The 16380-nt window shown below is 43.4% G+C and overlaps 1 protein-coding gene across 1 annotated transcript in view; it reads right to left on the reverse strand.

The window, feature by feature from the left end:
- Positions 1 to 2827: 2827 nt before the first annotated feature.
- Positions 2828 to 16380, reverse strand: part of LOC121462060 (protein mono-ADP-ribosyltransferase PARP14-like) — a 33377-nt gene continuing 19824 nt past the window's right edge. The window contains exons 7-16 of the mRNA XM_041673480.1: positions 15231 to 15285; positions 14508 to 14657; positions 14186 to 14248; positions 13660 to 13824; positions 12316 to 12522; positions 11629 to 12228; positions 7634 to 7827; positions 5646 to 6086; positions 4955 to 5172; positions 2828 to 3045 (exon numbers count right to left, since the gene is read on the reverse strand). Coding sequence (XP_041529414.1) covers positions 2910 to 3045; positions 4955 to 5172; positions 5646 to 6086; positions 7634 to 7827; positions 11629 to 12228; positions 12316 to 12522; positions 13660 to 13824; positions 14186 to 14248; positions 14508 to 14657; positions 15231 to 15285 — 2229 coding nt within the window. The 3' untranslated portion in view covers positions 2828 to 2909. The remainder of the gene's footprint in view (positions 3046 to 4954; positions 5173 to 5645; positions 6087 to 7633; positions 7828 to 11628; positions 12229 to 12315; positions 12523 to 13659; positions 13825 to 14185; positions 14249 to 14507; positions 14658 to 15230; positions 15286 to 16380) is intronic.

Below are 16380 nucleotides of genomic sequence, written 5' to 3' on the forward strand. Positions count from 1 at the left end.
GAATATGAACCTCTGTCCAGTGATGGATGGAGATAGAGACAGCGACCCACTCCAGAGGACTGGACTGAGCTCCCAAGGTCCAGTTGAAGAGCTGAAGGAGGGAGAACATGAGCAAGGAAGTCAGGACCACCAGGTGTTGGTGCACCCACTAAGACAGTGTGCTTGAGCTAATGGGAGCTCACCAAATCCAGCTGCACGGGGACTGAATAAGCATGGGATCAAACTGAACTCTCTGAATGTGGCTGACAATTGGGGCAGACCGAGAAGCCAATAATAATGGCACTGGGATTTTTCTCTACTGCATGTACTGGCCTTTGGGGATCCTATTTTATTTGGATGCATACCTTTTTAAGCCTGGATTGAGCAGAGGGACTTCGAATTCCCACAGGGCAGGGTACCCTGCCATCTCTCAGGACCTGAGAGGGAGAGAGGGAGGAAGAGTTGGGGAATAGGAGGAAAGTGGGAGGAAAGAAGGAAGAAGAAATTTTGATTGGTATTATTTTAAAAGTTATTTTAAAAAGCTTTACAGATATACAATAAATAAGAAGATTCAAACAAAAATAAAATTTAGGAGGAAATAAAAAAACCTGAAAAAAATTAAAACCTGAAAGAGCTTGGAAAGAAATTCTAGAAACAAAAGAACATATTCAAGCATGGCTTTTTGGTAGTCAGCATTTTGGGGGGCTATGGGCTCCATTTGCTGGTGGTAAGCAGGGACACCACGGATCCTTTAAAAGAGGTCTTTCTAAGTCAGCATTGGCAGCCAAGGCTGTGAGGCTTCTTCATTTTTCTATATTCTTTATTCTTCTACATTCTTTACTCTTCCAATTTTCTTTCTTTAGCTGTTACAAATTCCCAAGCGAATATATAGCCATTCACTAACAATTTGTTGTTAATGAAAAGCTACAAGTCAGATTCTTGGGGACGCAGGTATTCTTTGAGATACATAGAAAATCTTATCAGTTAATATATATCTAACAGCAGCTGCAGCTGTGGCAACGTTCCAGCCGTCCAGCTGTCTCTTAAAGAGGCCACTATAGGTTACAAAAAATACTGAGAGATCTAAAGAAAAAATAAGAATATGTGCATTATTTTACATTTCTTAAGTGTGATTAATAATATCTGGACATGGTTGGTCAGTTAGGTGCTATTGATCTCTTCAAGGACTATGATACTCCAAAGATAGACACTTGCAATACCACACTAATTCATCATAAATCTTGAAGGACAAGATCTAGCAAGGCTAGACACCTGCAATTCCACTCTGTGAAACTTCCTCCTGTGATCTCTCCAGAAGGACTTCCCTCTGGCCCAATCATCCTGTCAGGGAGGTAATTATAGAGAACAGGCTTCTAAGTTTATTTTTTATGGCAGTGTGGGGCAAAAGGTTTGAGTGCCTTTTTTTATTTGTGAGGATATACAGTTTGGGGAAAAGTCATCCTACAAAGAGAACACAGGAAAACTCTGCCCAACATATAAGGAATACACTGCAGGGGAGATAGCCAGCAATTAAAAAGGCAGTGTTTTTCACAGGCCGTGACAATGTGAATTTAACCTCCAGCAGACGCATAAGTCTCTGGTGGGTTGGCCTTCTAAATGTCAGGTGATCTACTACATAACCTTATGTATAGCAATTGAACCTGGCTGAGCAACAAACACACACCAAGCACCAACTGTCTACAAGGTTCTATATCCTGACACACAAGAGTCTTCCTGTTCTACTTAATATAAAAGGTTGCCTGACCTCCTGGGCATATTTCTCACTGTAGGGAGGGAAGTGGTGGCCTTTTCCAGTCAATCCTGTTTTTAAACTTTCCATTTACACAATGGTTTCACTTTAACATTTACACAAGGGTTTTACTTTTAAAGTAAAAACCAAACAACTAACATTCTACAAGAAAGATAGCCATGGAACATGATCAAAGGTCTTGGAATGGAACAAATTGATGTTGGGCTTAAGTACCAACACCAAAACCAAACCAACCAAATCAACCAAAAGCAAAAGGCAATGACAAAAAAATAAAACAAACAAACAAATACAATCAGGCATGTTGCACACATCTTTAACCCCAGCTCTCAGAAGGCTGATGCAGGCAGATCGAGATTCAAGACCAATCTGGTCCACAAAGAGAGTTCAAGAGCTGCACAGAGAGACTATGTATCAAGAAAACAAGCAGCAGGAGAGGTTCTACTAGTTGCCAGCGGTTCAATGAAAGATACAGAAGGTGACTTCATATTAGGCAGCACCCCTGATAGAACTCAAGAATGAGATCAGACTTCCTCAGCAAAAATTTGAAATCCTTTATGTTTTTCTGTCCTAAAACTTTTCTCTCTGTGTATGCACAGGTGTGAGTGTGTTTACAGGTGCATTTAGAGGTCAGAGGGTGATGTTAGATGTCTTTATTTCTGTCTACCCTCAAATTTGCTTCGTTTGTTTTGAGACAGGGTCTCACTATATAGCCCTGGCTGTCCTGGAACTTGGGCTATGAAGTCCAGGTTGGCCTGGGATAGCCTGCCACTGCCTCCCAATTCCTGGAATTAAAGGCATGTGCCACATTGCCCAGATGCACCCGATTTCTTCAGACAAGGTCTCTCAGTGAACCTGGAGCCCATGGTTTGGTTTTGGCTAGACTAACTAGCCAGTGAGCTCCAGGAATCCTTCCGTCTCCACTCCCCAGGGCTAATCTTACAAGTGTATGTCATCGCACCAACTCTTACAATGGTGCTGCGGGTCTGAGCTCATGTGTTCTCACGTTATGATCTCCCCAGCACATGCCCTTCATATTTTGCCTTCCAAGAACGAGATACACTCTAGAAATGACCGGCAAGCAGACTTCTGCTTTTATTAGAAACTACATCTACTTAACATGAAAACTGTTACAAAGTTTATTCTGCACAAAGATTGAGGCCTATCCTACTGCGGCCTCCAAACAAATTTCTCTTGAAAGTGGACAGACGTCTTCCCAGTGCTTTCCTAATTCAATTCCTTTTGCTTTCAGCTCCTCCTTGACACATGCCAGGTAATGAGGATCGGGGTAGCCAAAACTGCATGAAGAAAAAGGAATCCTGTTAGCTTCCTCCCAAATAATTCTCAAGAATCTGTACAATAGCCGGGTATGGTGGCACAGGCCTTTAATCCCAGCACTGGGATGGTGACAGCAGTCAGATCTCTGTGAGTCTGGAGCCAGCCTGGGCCACACAGTGAGACCCTGCCTCTAAACAGCAACAAAAAAATCTGTACAGTTTACATCTGAGCATCTAATATTCTGAGATCCAGCATCCTCAGGCAATCAGACAGTGGCTGGTATCTAGTCACTGAAGTGTCCAGCTAACTGAACAGCATCTGTTTTCCACACATTGCTTAACACCTTAGCTCATTCCAAGTACGGATGCACATAATGTTATAAAAGCCAAATTCTACAGAGAAGGTAATCATACGATAGTAGGACTTTCAAATTCTACAGAGAAGGTAATCATACTATAGTAGGACTTTCAAAATGGGAAACTTGACAAGGTCTCAGGATATTTTTCTTTTGGATGCCACAAGTACAGGAACTCTGAGATTTATGAAGTATAGTCAGATTTCCTGGGATACATCGCCCACCATCTTGGGGCTCTTTATAATGAAGACTTTCTTTCTACCATGTTTCATCCATGTGAGTTTAGCCTCTTTGTGGACTTATGGGAAGATGTGAGTGAGGAAGAGTAAGATGACCTTAAAAGAAATCAAAGCAGGGCTGGAGACATGGCTCAGAGGTTAAGAGCACTGGCTGTGCTTCCAGAAGACCCTGGTTAAATTCCCAACACCCACATGTCAGCTCACACCTGTTTGTAACTTCGGGGGATCTGACAGCCTCACACAGACATAAATGTAGGCAAAACAAAAACGTAAATAAGAACAAACATTTTTTAAAAAGTCAAAGCAAGTATTCTTAGGATCTACCTTTCAAATTGACATGAAACACTAAAATTAAATCAACTTGGGCACCATTCATCTTGGGTTCTGAAACCCCATCTTTTGATGCATTTTTGGGAGTGGCATAGAAACAAGGTTACTCTGTGTAGACCTGACTGTCATGAAATTCTGTCTGCAGACTAGGCTGGCCTCCAACTAGAGATCCACCTGCCTCTGTCTCTTAAGTACTGGGATTAAAGGTGTGCACCACCACTGCTCAGCTTTGATGCAAAATTTAATAACCAAGTCATATATTATGAATGGCAGAATAGAAGGTTGGAGGGATCAATTTTTTTTTTCAAGACAGCCTCAAACTCAGATATCCAGATGTCTCTGCCTCCCAAATTCTGGGATTCAAGGCACATTCTACCACTACCCACCTCAAACCATTTTTTTCTCTTTGAAGTTATCATTATAGATTAGTATTTTTTCTTTCTTTTTTTTTTTTGGTTTTTTGAGACAGGGCTTTCACTGTAGCTTTGGAGACTGTCCTAGAACTAGCTCTTGTAGACCAGGATGGCCTCATACTCACAGAGATATGACTGTCTCTGACTTCCTTGAGCTGGAATTAAAGAATGTGCTACCAGCACCTGGCTCATTTTCATAATTAGTGATTGATGTGGGAAAGGCCCAGTCCATTGTCAGTAGTGCCAGTCCTGGGCTGGTGGTCATGGGTGGGTATAAGAAAGCTGATTGAACAAGCCATGGGGCATAAGCCATGAAGTAACATTCTTCCACTGCCTCTGCATCAGCTCCTCCAGTTTCCTGCCTGTTTTGAGTTCCTTCCTCTCTTCCCTCAGTGACTATGACTCAGGAGATGTAAACCAAATACACCCTTTCTTCCCTAGGTGCTTTTGGTTATCACAGCAACAGACCCTAACTAAGACACTGGGCTAACATCTACTGCTAGTATGTTGTTTCATACCACAGCCTCATACTGCAGCACTTCACACTCCCTATAATTTGTTCAGCAACCATTACATTTCAAAGCGCTCTTACTTTCCTGGTGCTCCAAACGTGGATGTTTTATGACTGATGCCATTCCATGTAACGACATCAGACATTCCTGGTACTCGAGAGTCTCGTATTGTGAAAATCAGCCCTTTGATAAAGGCTTCTCTGAGTAGATCCAAGACGTGTCTTCCCTCCTGATTATCAGGCAAGTATGCAGTTCGTCGTGTTCCACTATAAGGCTTTCCTGGGTTTGGGTGCTCATCCTGTATGAGGAAAGGAAAATGTTAGATAAAAAATGGCATGCCTCTGAAATTTGCTATACTAAAGGTGTGTGCATTATAGGTGAAGCCTATGAAAACCAGGAACAAAATGTTGTTTGGCTCATATTCTGAATAATTCAGAGTTCTCCTCTTTAGATTATAGTCGTACCCACCCAACTCCCCCCATCCTGACATATAGTCTCTACCTTAAAAAAAAGACATGAAAGTCTAGATGCACAGCTTGGCAGTGCTTTCTTGGCATGCACAAGGGGCTGCGTTCAGCCCCAACACTGTTGAAACAGCTGAAAAGACATCCAAGTTCTAAGTGAACAGTATGGCCTCTAGCTATTATGTCCCTACCACAATCACCTAATGAGTTCCCAGGAAAATCAGTGTCTAAGAGGCTACAGGACGACCCCTTGGGTGCTGGAACTCTAGCAGAGTCAAAAGAACCTCACGTTCCCTGGTACACTTACTGTTTGGATGCCTCTTTCTATAATGTAGTGAATCTCAATTGAGCCACAGTCTTCATAACCCGGTAGTGACTGTCTTGAAGTGGTAAAAGTCATGGTTCCTTTTGGCTGGTTCCCTTTCTGGATACCGTAGGACATCTGACACAGAGGACAGACAGGCTTGATTGACAAGGCCTTGGTGATACAAGAGGAGCAGAATTCATGCTTGCACTTAGGGAGCACACGCTTGTTGATAATGGTATCCATGCAGATGGCACAGGAATCTTCATTATCATTCCCCTTCAAGGCCCCAGAGCTGTCAGCAGAGCCTCTGAGAGGAGGTGAAGCTGCATTTGCGTCATTCCTGTCGATATCCATGGGTGTCTCGTGATCCACATTTATTCTCTCTCCAGACGGTAGGGACAGTCCCATTCTTTTGAAGACATACTGCTTTTTCTCTGGAGGCTGATTAGGCAAATCAATTAAAGTCATTGACTTGATATATCACAAAGTGTGTATTTGGGTGCTTTTTTTTAAGTCAAGAGCACTGCTGGTCTTCCAGAGGACCTGAGTTCAGTTCCTACAACCATCAGTATTGGACTCTGATGCTCTTTTCTAGCATAAGCCCTACATGCTGGTAGAACACTCACTCATACACTAAAATAAATAATTTTTTTAAAAAAAAGTTCAATCAAGATCCCTTATCATGAGGCTCAAAAATATCAGGTGAAATTCCCTACTGGATTTAAAATCTTACACCCTGTCACACAGTACCCTTTCCTGTCCTTAGCTCTCTCCCTTGCTCACTGCCTCCCCCTCCTCTTGCCTCATTGAGCTTCAGTTCCTGTGAGGCCTGTGCATGTGCTTCCCTCAGCCTAGAATGTTCTTACTGCAAAACCAGGAAGCTAGAGAAAGGTCTGACTTTTCCTATTTTACAGCTGGGCCTGAGTTTCAGTTTCCTAAAAGGACAATGAGCGAGACAGCAAGCACCAGGCCTGAGGCACCTCCTACAGTACCTCAAAGCAGTGACCAAAAAGGACAGTTCCAGTAAGCTCCCTAAAACAAACATGCACTGCCTTGCCCAAGTATGCAGCAAAATGGTATAACTATAACCACAGCCAACTAAATTGTACTAATGCAACTGTTGATTGATTAACCAATTATATTTGAGGTGACCTAACTGTCACCAAAACTCCCCTTAGCTGTGCTTAAAAGAAGCCTGCCTGCTCCCCTCTGGGTTGTCGCCATTTTGTACAGGTGGACGGCCTCACATATGCTGATAAAAATCACTCCTTGCTCTTACATTCTGATTGAGTCTGGGGTCTTCCTTCAGTGTTTCCTTGGACCCCACACTAGGTCCTTTAATTTACTCATGTTCTCTAGATGAAGCATCATGTGGGTTTGTTTGTTTACACCCTGTTTAGGATGGTGGCTCTGTCACTGTTCTCATCCTCCTTTATTCTTCCCGCACTTGTCACTGGACAGAATTCTATAATACATCTGTTTACTCTTCTTTGTTTCCCTTACTCGATGTCAAGGCCCTAAGAGCAGTCCACACTGTGTCTGTGCCCCAAGCCCCATGACAGTGCCTGCCACACCTTACCCAGCCTTATCATTTACTGAATGCATTTTTTAATGGCAGGTGCCTGTTCATCATTTAAGCCTCAGGCTCAATGTCACCTCAGCAAGAAGGTCTCCCATCTTCCCCTTGCATGCCTTCACCCTGTTCCTCTCTGACGCAAAACTCCTTTTTTATTCTCCTACCACATCTCTGTCTTTGAAGTGCTTTCCCTCAGTTCATTCACTTCCTTACAGTCTGCAGACCCCCTTACTCACTACAGGCTGCATGAGGACAGGAATCTTGTCCCTGTTTATTCACTTCAGTAGCCCAGTGCCTAGAGCAGGACCTAGCTCACAGCTAGTGCCCAGCTAAGTCTGCTGAACCAAAAGAGCTGAAGTGGTGACCTAGGGGCAGTTGTAGCAACAGTGCCAGCTCTTCTGTCAACACTCACCATATGGACAATAGTGTCATCAGAATTATAACCAAGCTCTTCATCAGATGATGCTTCATCCAGAGACTGTGTCAAAGATGAAGGTCTGGGTCTCTGGCCCTCCACTGGCTTTTTTGTGGTTTCCAGGAAAATGGCCTCAGGTTTGGCATCAATCACCATTTCATGGTCTCTCTTTTTCAGAACTCTCTTCTTAGCTTCAGGGGAGACATAAAACTCACACATTCACAATGAGAGCAAACTTATAGATGACACCCCAGTGTCCTCTCTGAGTTGATTCTAGGAACTTCTGAAGACACCAAAATCCAGAGATGTCCCTTATATGCAGGACTTTCACACAAGCTATCCATATTCTCCCATGTGTTTTTTGTTTGCTTGTTTTTGTCTATTTGATTGAGATATGGTCTCACTATGGAGTCCTTACTGCCCTGGAACTCCCTAAATAGACCATGCTGGACTTCAACTCACAAACTTCTGCCTATCTCTGCATCTAGAGTACTGGGATTAAAGGCATATGTCACCACACCTAACCTTCCATAGACTTTTAAGAATCTGTAGATGACTTTAATCCATCACACAAGGTAAGCACTCTGGAAATACATATTATGTTGTATTATTTAGTTGGATGAACCCTATGATGTAGGATTACTGTCTAAATTTCCTCAGGATCAAATCATTCTGTCCTGAAGGTAAGCACCTAAAAACAGAAGGTAAACCAATTAAAATAGCTTGAGGAATTCCCTGAAACTGACAAGATTCTCTAGGTTCCTCCTTGCTAGAGTTATCAATAAAAACGGCCTAGAGTCGGTCTGAGCTGGCAGAACAGAGCACAAGGAAGACTCAGAAAACCAGTAATGACTCTAAGAGTAGACAAGCTGCAATGATGACAACTGACCTGTACCTGAAAGAATCAGAAACAAACCACATTGCCTAGCAGAGGTTTATACCAGACCTACTTGGAAAGGACGCTCCCCAACCTTCTGAGCTGCCTGTAGCGTTTGCTGTGTGCTCCAGAATCACAGCTTTGTGAGCTGTGCTGGACTCTGGTGCTGTAGCTGTCTTTGAGTCATTTCTGCAGGAGCAGAAAGTAACCTCTCACCCATATATGCCTGTAAGTAACCTTAATAAAAGTCATTGGTTCACCATGTTGGGCTTTGGTGGTAGCCTTCTTTTGGTCTGTTGTGGGATTCCTATATGAGGTGAGTGGACATGTGTGTTGTGTTTCCCCAGGAAGAGCTTTGTATTCCAGAACAGAGGACCTGAGCAGTTGTCTGGCATTCTGGAATAGCAGGTTTTTAGTGGGAGAAAGTTATCTGGAACTCAAGAATAGGCAGCTTAAGCTTTACTGTAGAACATCATTTGTTTTTTAGAAGCCACGTATATACTCTGGGCATGATGGTATACACCCATATTCCTAGCACTTTAATGGTAGAGATAAGGGTAAAGGGATCATGAGTTCAAGTCCAGCCAAGAACATATGATGAAACTCTGTCTCAGAGAGGTAACAGCAAATCTATGCTGTAATTGTCTCTAATTCTAATTTCTATGACATAGAATAATATTCCCTGTATATTTAAGTTGGGAACCCCCTGAAAACTAATAACCAAAAAGCTTAGAATAATTAAATGTACAATAATTAGCTGATTCACAGAAAAGAATACATGAGAATTTCCCCATGTTTCCACAGTGCATCTGCAGGGATTTTTTTCTTTTTTTCTCTTTCTTTTTTAGTTTTTGTTTTTGGTATTTGGAGACAGGGTTTGTCTGTAGCTGTGGAGCCTGTCCTGGAACTAGGTCTTGGAGAGCAGGCTGGCCTAGAATTGACAGAGGAAGTCTGCCTCTTCCTCTAGAGTGCTGGAAATAATGGTGTGCACCACTACCGGGCTTTTAATTTTTTAAAACTGATCATATATTACTTTTGTATTCTTTAGAAACAAGTCAATGGAATCGTTATTTACAACAGAAAGGTGCTTTGGGTATAGCTCAGTTTGAGAAGCACTTGCCTAGCTGGCACAAGGCCCTCGGTTCCTGCTCCAATCCTCATCCCAACTTGCTTTTTCCTCTCAAGACTGTCTGCTGGGAAAATGGGCAACTCAGATAGCAAATGGAAGTTATCCCTAGGAAGCAGCCAGACCAGGTCAGGGGCTGGGCACATCTAAAGTGCTGTCCCCTGCTGTGGGATGGAAGAAGTCTGTGGGCAGTAGAGGCTCCCAGGGGCAGTGCCACACTCTCCTGTGTTCTCCTTCGAAGCATGAATGGGTCTGTTTAAATACCTGCATGGCTGCCTTTGCACCTGTCCCTGACCCTGTTTTGCTGCCCCGACTAACCTGCCCTTTTTAAGAAGTTCACCTCGAATGTGTTGGGGGCACTGGGTCCCATGGGCTGAACACCACACTCCCTGCCTTCTGAATTCCGGCTCTCAAAGTATATTTTTAGTTTGCTGTAGACATAGGGCATGGACTTCTGGAGCCTAACTAGTAGCGGGGATGGTAGGCAGGAACTGGAAGCCGTTGTTGGCATCTTGCTTTTGTGGATCTCAGCTGTCTGTCTCAGAGATGGATGTCTGGGTCTCAATTCCTCCACTGGCTTTTTCGTGGTTTCCAGGAAAATGGCCATAGTTTTGCCATCTATCACTATCTGGTGCTTTCTCTTTTTTAGCACTCTCTTCTTAGCTTCAGGGGAGATATGAAACACGCATTCACACAGAAATAAGAGAGAACTTACAGATGACCTCCAGTGTCCTCTCTGGGAAGTCACTAAACCCGATCAAATTCACTAGGTTCCCTCCCTCCCCCCCCCCCCCCCGCCGCTAGATTAATCACTAAGACTGCTGAGAGTCCCGTTGAGACCAGCAGAATAGAGCTGCAAGGAAGACTCAGAAATGCAGCACTGACTCTAAGAGAAGACAAGCTGCAATGATGACACCAGACCATGTACATGGAAAAATCAAAAACCAACCGAGGTGCATGGAAGAGGTTTAGACCAGAGCTACTTGGAAAGGACGCTCTCCAACCTGCTGATCTGCCTGCAGCCTTTGCTGTATGCTTCAGACTGATGGCTTTGCGAGCTGTGCTGGGCTCTGGTGCAGCAGCTGTCTTTGAGTCATTTCTGCTCCTCTAAGTAACCCCTCACCCATACACCTGTAAGACCCTCAATAAAAGTCATTGGTTCACCCTGTCAGGCTTTGTTCTCTTGTGGGCTCACTATCTGAGGTGAGTGGGCATGTGTGTTGTGTCTTCCAGAAAATGTTTTTTATCCCAATAAGAATAGAGGATCTGAGCAATTATGTCTGACATCTGGAATAGCTGGTTGTTGATGGGTGAAAGTTATTCAGAACTCAAATGTAGGCAGCATAACTTTTACTATAGAACATCATTTGGTTATTAGAAGCCATGATTCTAGTCTGGGAATGGTGGTATACACTTATAATCCTAGCACTTTAATGGTAGAGGTAATGATAAGGGAATCATGAGTTCAAGGCCAGTAGAGAGTGAATAGCGAGTGAGTCACTCTCTTTCTGGGGATAGATCCACAGGGACTCTGGAGGCCACTTTCTGACCTGGTACCCAGTAACATTTGGCTCATGAAAGAAAAGATGGGCATAGAATTGGGCAGAAGGAGGCAATTATCTGAATTTGAGCCCAGCCTGGTCCACCTAGAAACACTGTCTCAAAAGCAAAACAAAAGTTTCAGGCCAGCATGGCTACATGGTAAAATACTGTCAAAAACAAAGTAAACTGGGTGGTGGTGGCACACACCCTTAACCCCAGCACTTTGGAGACCGAGGTAGGATTTCTAGTTTGAGCCCAGCCAGGGTAACAGGAGCTAGTGCCAGGACAGTTAAGTCTGTTCCTCAGAGAAATTCTATTTTGCAATACAAAACAAAAAAAACAAAACAAAACAAAACAAAACAACAACAATAAAAAAATAAACCCTGCTAAAATAATGTTAAACTCAGAGGTGGGACAATGGCTGACACCCATGAGCACATAACTTACTTTCATCTTTTAAGATGCGCTGAACTGTGACACTTTGTCCTTGAGGGCCTGTGGCCGTGTTTGTCCTCAAGTTCACTGTGAAGTCCTGATTATTAATTTTGACAACAGTGCTCTTGTGATTTGCCTGCTGTGCATCCTCCAACTGCATGGTAGCTATTTTGTCGAAACAGTGTGTGATGTTGTTGACAATATATCGCCATTCCACGAATGTGAGGACATAGTCTGCCTGGCTTTCCTTCTCTTTAGCCAATCGGATGCTCTTGATCAAGTTTTCAATCTCATCTCTAGCTCCTATCACATCTCTGCTGATTCCTGCAACTTTAATCAAAGGCGCCTTCTGGTCCAGCTCAATGACGATGTTCAGCCTCTCCTGCAGCTCATTCAGCTTCTTGTACTCCTTCTCTCCAAAGTCTCTGACACACTCATCGTCACTGCGATAGGGTAGCTGCTCCTGGGCGATCAGATTCTGTATCCAGGAGATCGTGTGTTCCACACTGTCTTCATCTTTGCCACATACTTGGAAAACTGTCTGCTCTGTTTTCTTCTCCAAAAACAAGGTCTTCTGTTTGCGTGAAGTGTGCTTTGGAAAGCCTAAAAAGGCTAAAAAGAAAATGAAAATTAATATTTTCTTTACTCCCTTCAGCATCAAGGTAAGGAAAATGTATTTTATAAAAGTGAACAACTCACAGGAGATCCTAGACAGTAGAGACGTCTGGGGAGAAGCTGGGGAGCCTTCTCTGTCTTTCATGTTGTCATAAAAAACACTCAGGATATGAGACTGGGAGATAACAACTTTGACTTTCTTCACAGCCCGCACTGATGTTTTCTGGATAAATTCTTCAATGGCATCCATTATGGCTCTAGCAACTGCATCTGGGTCCTGTTGAGCACTTCCTTTAAAACACATACAAAAGACAAGGTTAAGATCCACCAGCTTAAAAGGCTGCTACATAAACTAGCAATTCCAGATGTCACAGGAAATAAAAATGCCTGGCCCCATCCTAATCGCTATATAGTTCTCTAACATGATGTCATCAAATAGTTTTGACATCCTAGACACAGTGGGGAGGAGTTTCTGTTCCATGCTGTCCACAGGCCAATGCTCCAGGACAAGACCCTGAAACCCGTTCTGATTGGTGACATTCACATCTGTCCTTTTCAGATGATCCTGGCTCCCAGGGTAACTCCCCTCCCATTACAGAGTCCAGGTGACTTCCTCCTTGATTTACTAGAGTCTTCAAAAGATCATAAAAGGCAAAAAATAAGAAGAAAAAATGATAATGTATCTTGAAACAACATGGTCCTTACAGAACAATCTTAGCATCTGATAGATTTTATGCATGTCTGGGGATTCTGCCAGATACCTCTGGGAACCTGATTTAAACTAAGGTAATATAAGGCTGTAAGATACTTGTTATAATCTGTAATTTTAGCCTATTAGTTACCCTGAGACTCCACGATGTCTTTCTTCCCCATACTCTGCACTATTTTTGCTGCCCAGCAGAATTCAAATCAGCCACTGAGTAGATCCACTCCTGTCTTCACTATGTTCAGATCTTGTTTCTCAAGCCCTCAAAGCAAGGTAAGACTGGGGAATAGCCCAAAGTGAATAGCAGCTGCCGAAGTCACATGACAGGCAGTGTAAAAGTCTCCTGGGAAAGCTGGTTTGATCAACTGAGAGCCCATCTGAATTATCCCTGTTAATGGTGCCCACCGCTGGGGCAGGAAATTACAGCAGATGCCTTTGACTAACCTTGTAGACAATTGTGGATACACAGTTCACTCCTCCTGCCTCTATCCTTCCCATCATTGGGACCACCGGTGCACATAAATGCACCCTGCTCATTTTCTTCCTTCTACTTAAAGAACCCACAGGCTTTGCTCTTTCCCTAGTAGATGGGGAACCTTGGAGTGAGGAAACTGTCTACTCCTAGGGAAGGTGTCCCTGTCATCACCCAGACCCAGTGAGGACCAAACCCATGCGGAAGTGGACACTTCGGGATGGAGCCTGGACAGCCTGTGGCTACGGACCTGTGCCAATGGCTGGTAGGCAAATGGATGAGTAGTTCCGTTGTTCACATTCTTCCAAAACACAGGAAACTGATCTCTTCACGTCATTCCCACCAACAACATGAATAATACTCTTGCATCTCAGTGATCCACCTTCAGTAACTATGTACTCACTGTTCTGCTGAGCTGTGAAACATGAGCAGATTCAGAGTCAGACGCTGACCTGCGCTTGGAGAAAGCAAGATGTCTGATTTCATGAGAAAACGTTTTATGAATTAAAAGTTCACAAAATACCACATATCATGAAATTTGGGGATTAATTTCTCTTAACTGTTAAATATCTTTCCACTTTTAACATTTTTCATATGGAATTCTTTCATAAAATATATGATATTAAGATGAATACATGAGTCTCAAAATAAAACAAAACCAAAACAGATTAATACATTGTCTTCCTAGCCCAAGGCCCTTCCTCGGTTTCCTCACTGCCTCCCACAGTCAATCTTCCACTTACGATCTGGCACCAAGAAGCAGCATCGCTCCTTACCCAAGACAGAAAATTCCTTCTCCACATTTGGTCGTGCAGCTTCCAAAATTGCTTTGGAGACTCCTACATGAGAAAATCAAGATGGTGACCTGACCAGAAAGACGCCTTTTTGTCTCAACACACCCCGTCATAGAGCAGTAAGGACAGAGGAGACATTTTCAAAAATGTTGCCAATTGTAAAAAAGCCCATTGAATTAACTTTAAAGATATTAGTTAACAGGAACAAGCCCAAGTCAACAAACCATTTTGTCTATAGAAACACTTCTTCAAAGGATCTATCACACTGATTCTTGCATGAGACAGAATCCATCTCACTAAGTACCTGATTTGAGAGTAAACGTGTTTGATGTTGAATTGACAATCACATCTGCCACTTCTTTGGTGATGTCCCCCATGGCCACTTGGAAGAGGATTGGGCCAATATTCATTTCATGCACTCCTAACGTAGGGCTGGAGAGCCTCCCATAAAACCCTGTCCAGAGGAAAGATTAGACAGAATCAGGCACCAAGTCATCAGAAGCAAGAATAGCTGAGGTTGCAGGCTGCTCTATCACTGTATTGGCTGCCATTTACTGTGGCCCTGGCTCTGGGCTGGGACAGGAGGATGGCTTGAATTTAGGAGTTTTGGGGCCATCCTAGGCAACATGGCAAAACCTTGCTTCATAAAAAGCTCCAGTGAACCCCAAACAAGATGAACTCAGAAACAGAAATCCACGTGTGACACAGAAGTGTTGGCTTGTATTGTCTCTTAAGGTGTCTCTTGGAAAAGCCATGACACATGATCCATTGGAGGTGGTAGTCTCATCAGTAATTTAAAAATCCCATTCTACAGCTTATATGACCTGGCCCACCTTTCCCTTCGCCCCGAGTTGCTTAAACAGGCCACTGTCTTTTATACTCACATGCATGGAATATCATTTAATTTTCATTTAATATGTTCCACAGTTTGACTTATCAAAGAAATGATCACCATCATCCTTTCCCTGTCATTGAACAGTTACTTGGTAACAAGAAATCACTGGTCAACTTAAACACTTTACTGTACCTTGGGTGTCACTTGGATTTCCATGACTCCTTTTGTCAAATTCATCTGAAAATGCCTGGAAACACAAACACTGTTTTAACCATTATACTCCCTATGCGATCAGTGAATTTGCATCCTGGGAGCTTCTGATTCTGTATGCACACATGTAGTGATTTGTATCGTAAAGCACACATGTAGTGATGTGGATCGTAAAGCCTTTGTGCATGACTTTGAGTGACATGTTTCAGCAAAGCCTTTGCTATGTTTGGGTTGATCGGTGGAGGCTAAGAATTGTTTTGAGACTGTTTAAACCTTGAAGAAATGTTGTCTCTCTGGAGACTCTGCACTTGGTGCTCTGTGAGAGCTTGCAGCTGTAATGACCTTTATCTGAAGACACTCCTGGCAACCTGGGGTTCTTACTTTAGATTACAGCATTCCATAATGTGTGGGCTGTCTGCTTTCACAGGCAGGAAAAGCAAGATGACTACAGGATCTGGAACTTTTCCCAGACTCTGTTAACTTTGTATATGCTTGAATGAAGTAACCAGAGTGAGCTAGTGCGAGCTGGGTGTCAGTCTCTTCCATAAGGATGAAACCCTCTGCTCCTTCAGAAAATGAAGACTTGGCATCTTGGTGAGCTTCTCTCTCTATTGTGGCATTCACATCAGGATTCACATAATATACATACACATGCCTATATCCCCAGTGTGTGTGTGTGTGTGTGTGTGTGTGTGTGTGTGTGTGTGTGTGTTTGTAGGACTGAGATAGAAGGACTACTGGGACTTGCTGTCTGCCAGGAAACATTAGTTTCCTCCAACAAGAATACAAAACGAGAATTGTCCTTGCATGACTCCCAACATCTGGACCTTCCTCCCACCCACCTGCCCACTGCTTCCTCACAAAGGACCCACAGATGGGTTCCCAAAACCGAGCTCCCTCGTCCACTCCAGCACCCAAAGTCACGCTTCCTGGTGTCATTGGTTAAATTCCTATCCTCTGCATTCCCCATGCTCTCTCACACCTGTAACTGACAGAAGCCAGCACTAGATGGAGCAGACTCGACAGATGGGAAATGATGAAGATGAGGAGAGCCGTGCAGTGTCCCCTACTATGGACCACAGTTACCGGGATGTAGTGAGCCATCCCAGAGCCCTTCAGATCCTTACAGAAA

The sequence above is a fragment of the Microtus oregoni genome, unplaced genomic scaffold (assembly GCF_018167655.1).
Source record: "Microtus oregoni isolate MIOR12 unplaced genomic scaffold, Mior012 000023F_ref0000262, whole genome shotgun sequence".
In the NCBI taxonomy this organism is placed as follows: Eukaryota; Metazoa; Chordata; class Mammalia; order Rodentia; family Cricetidae; genus Microtus; species Microtus oregoni.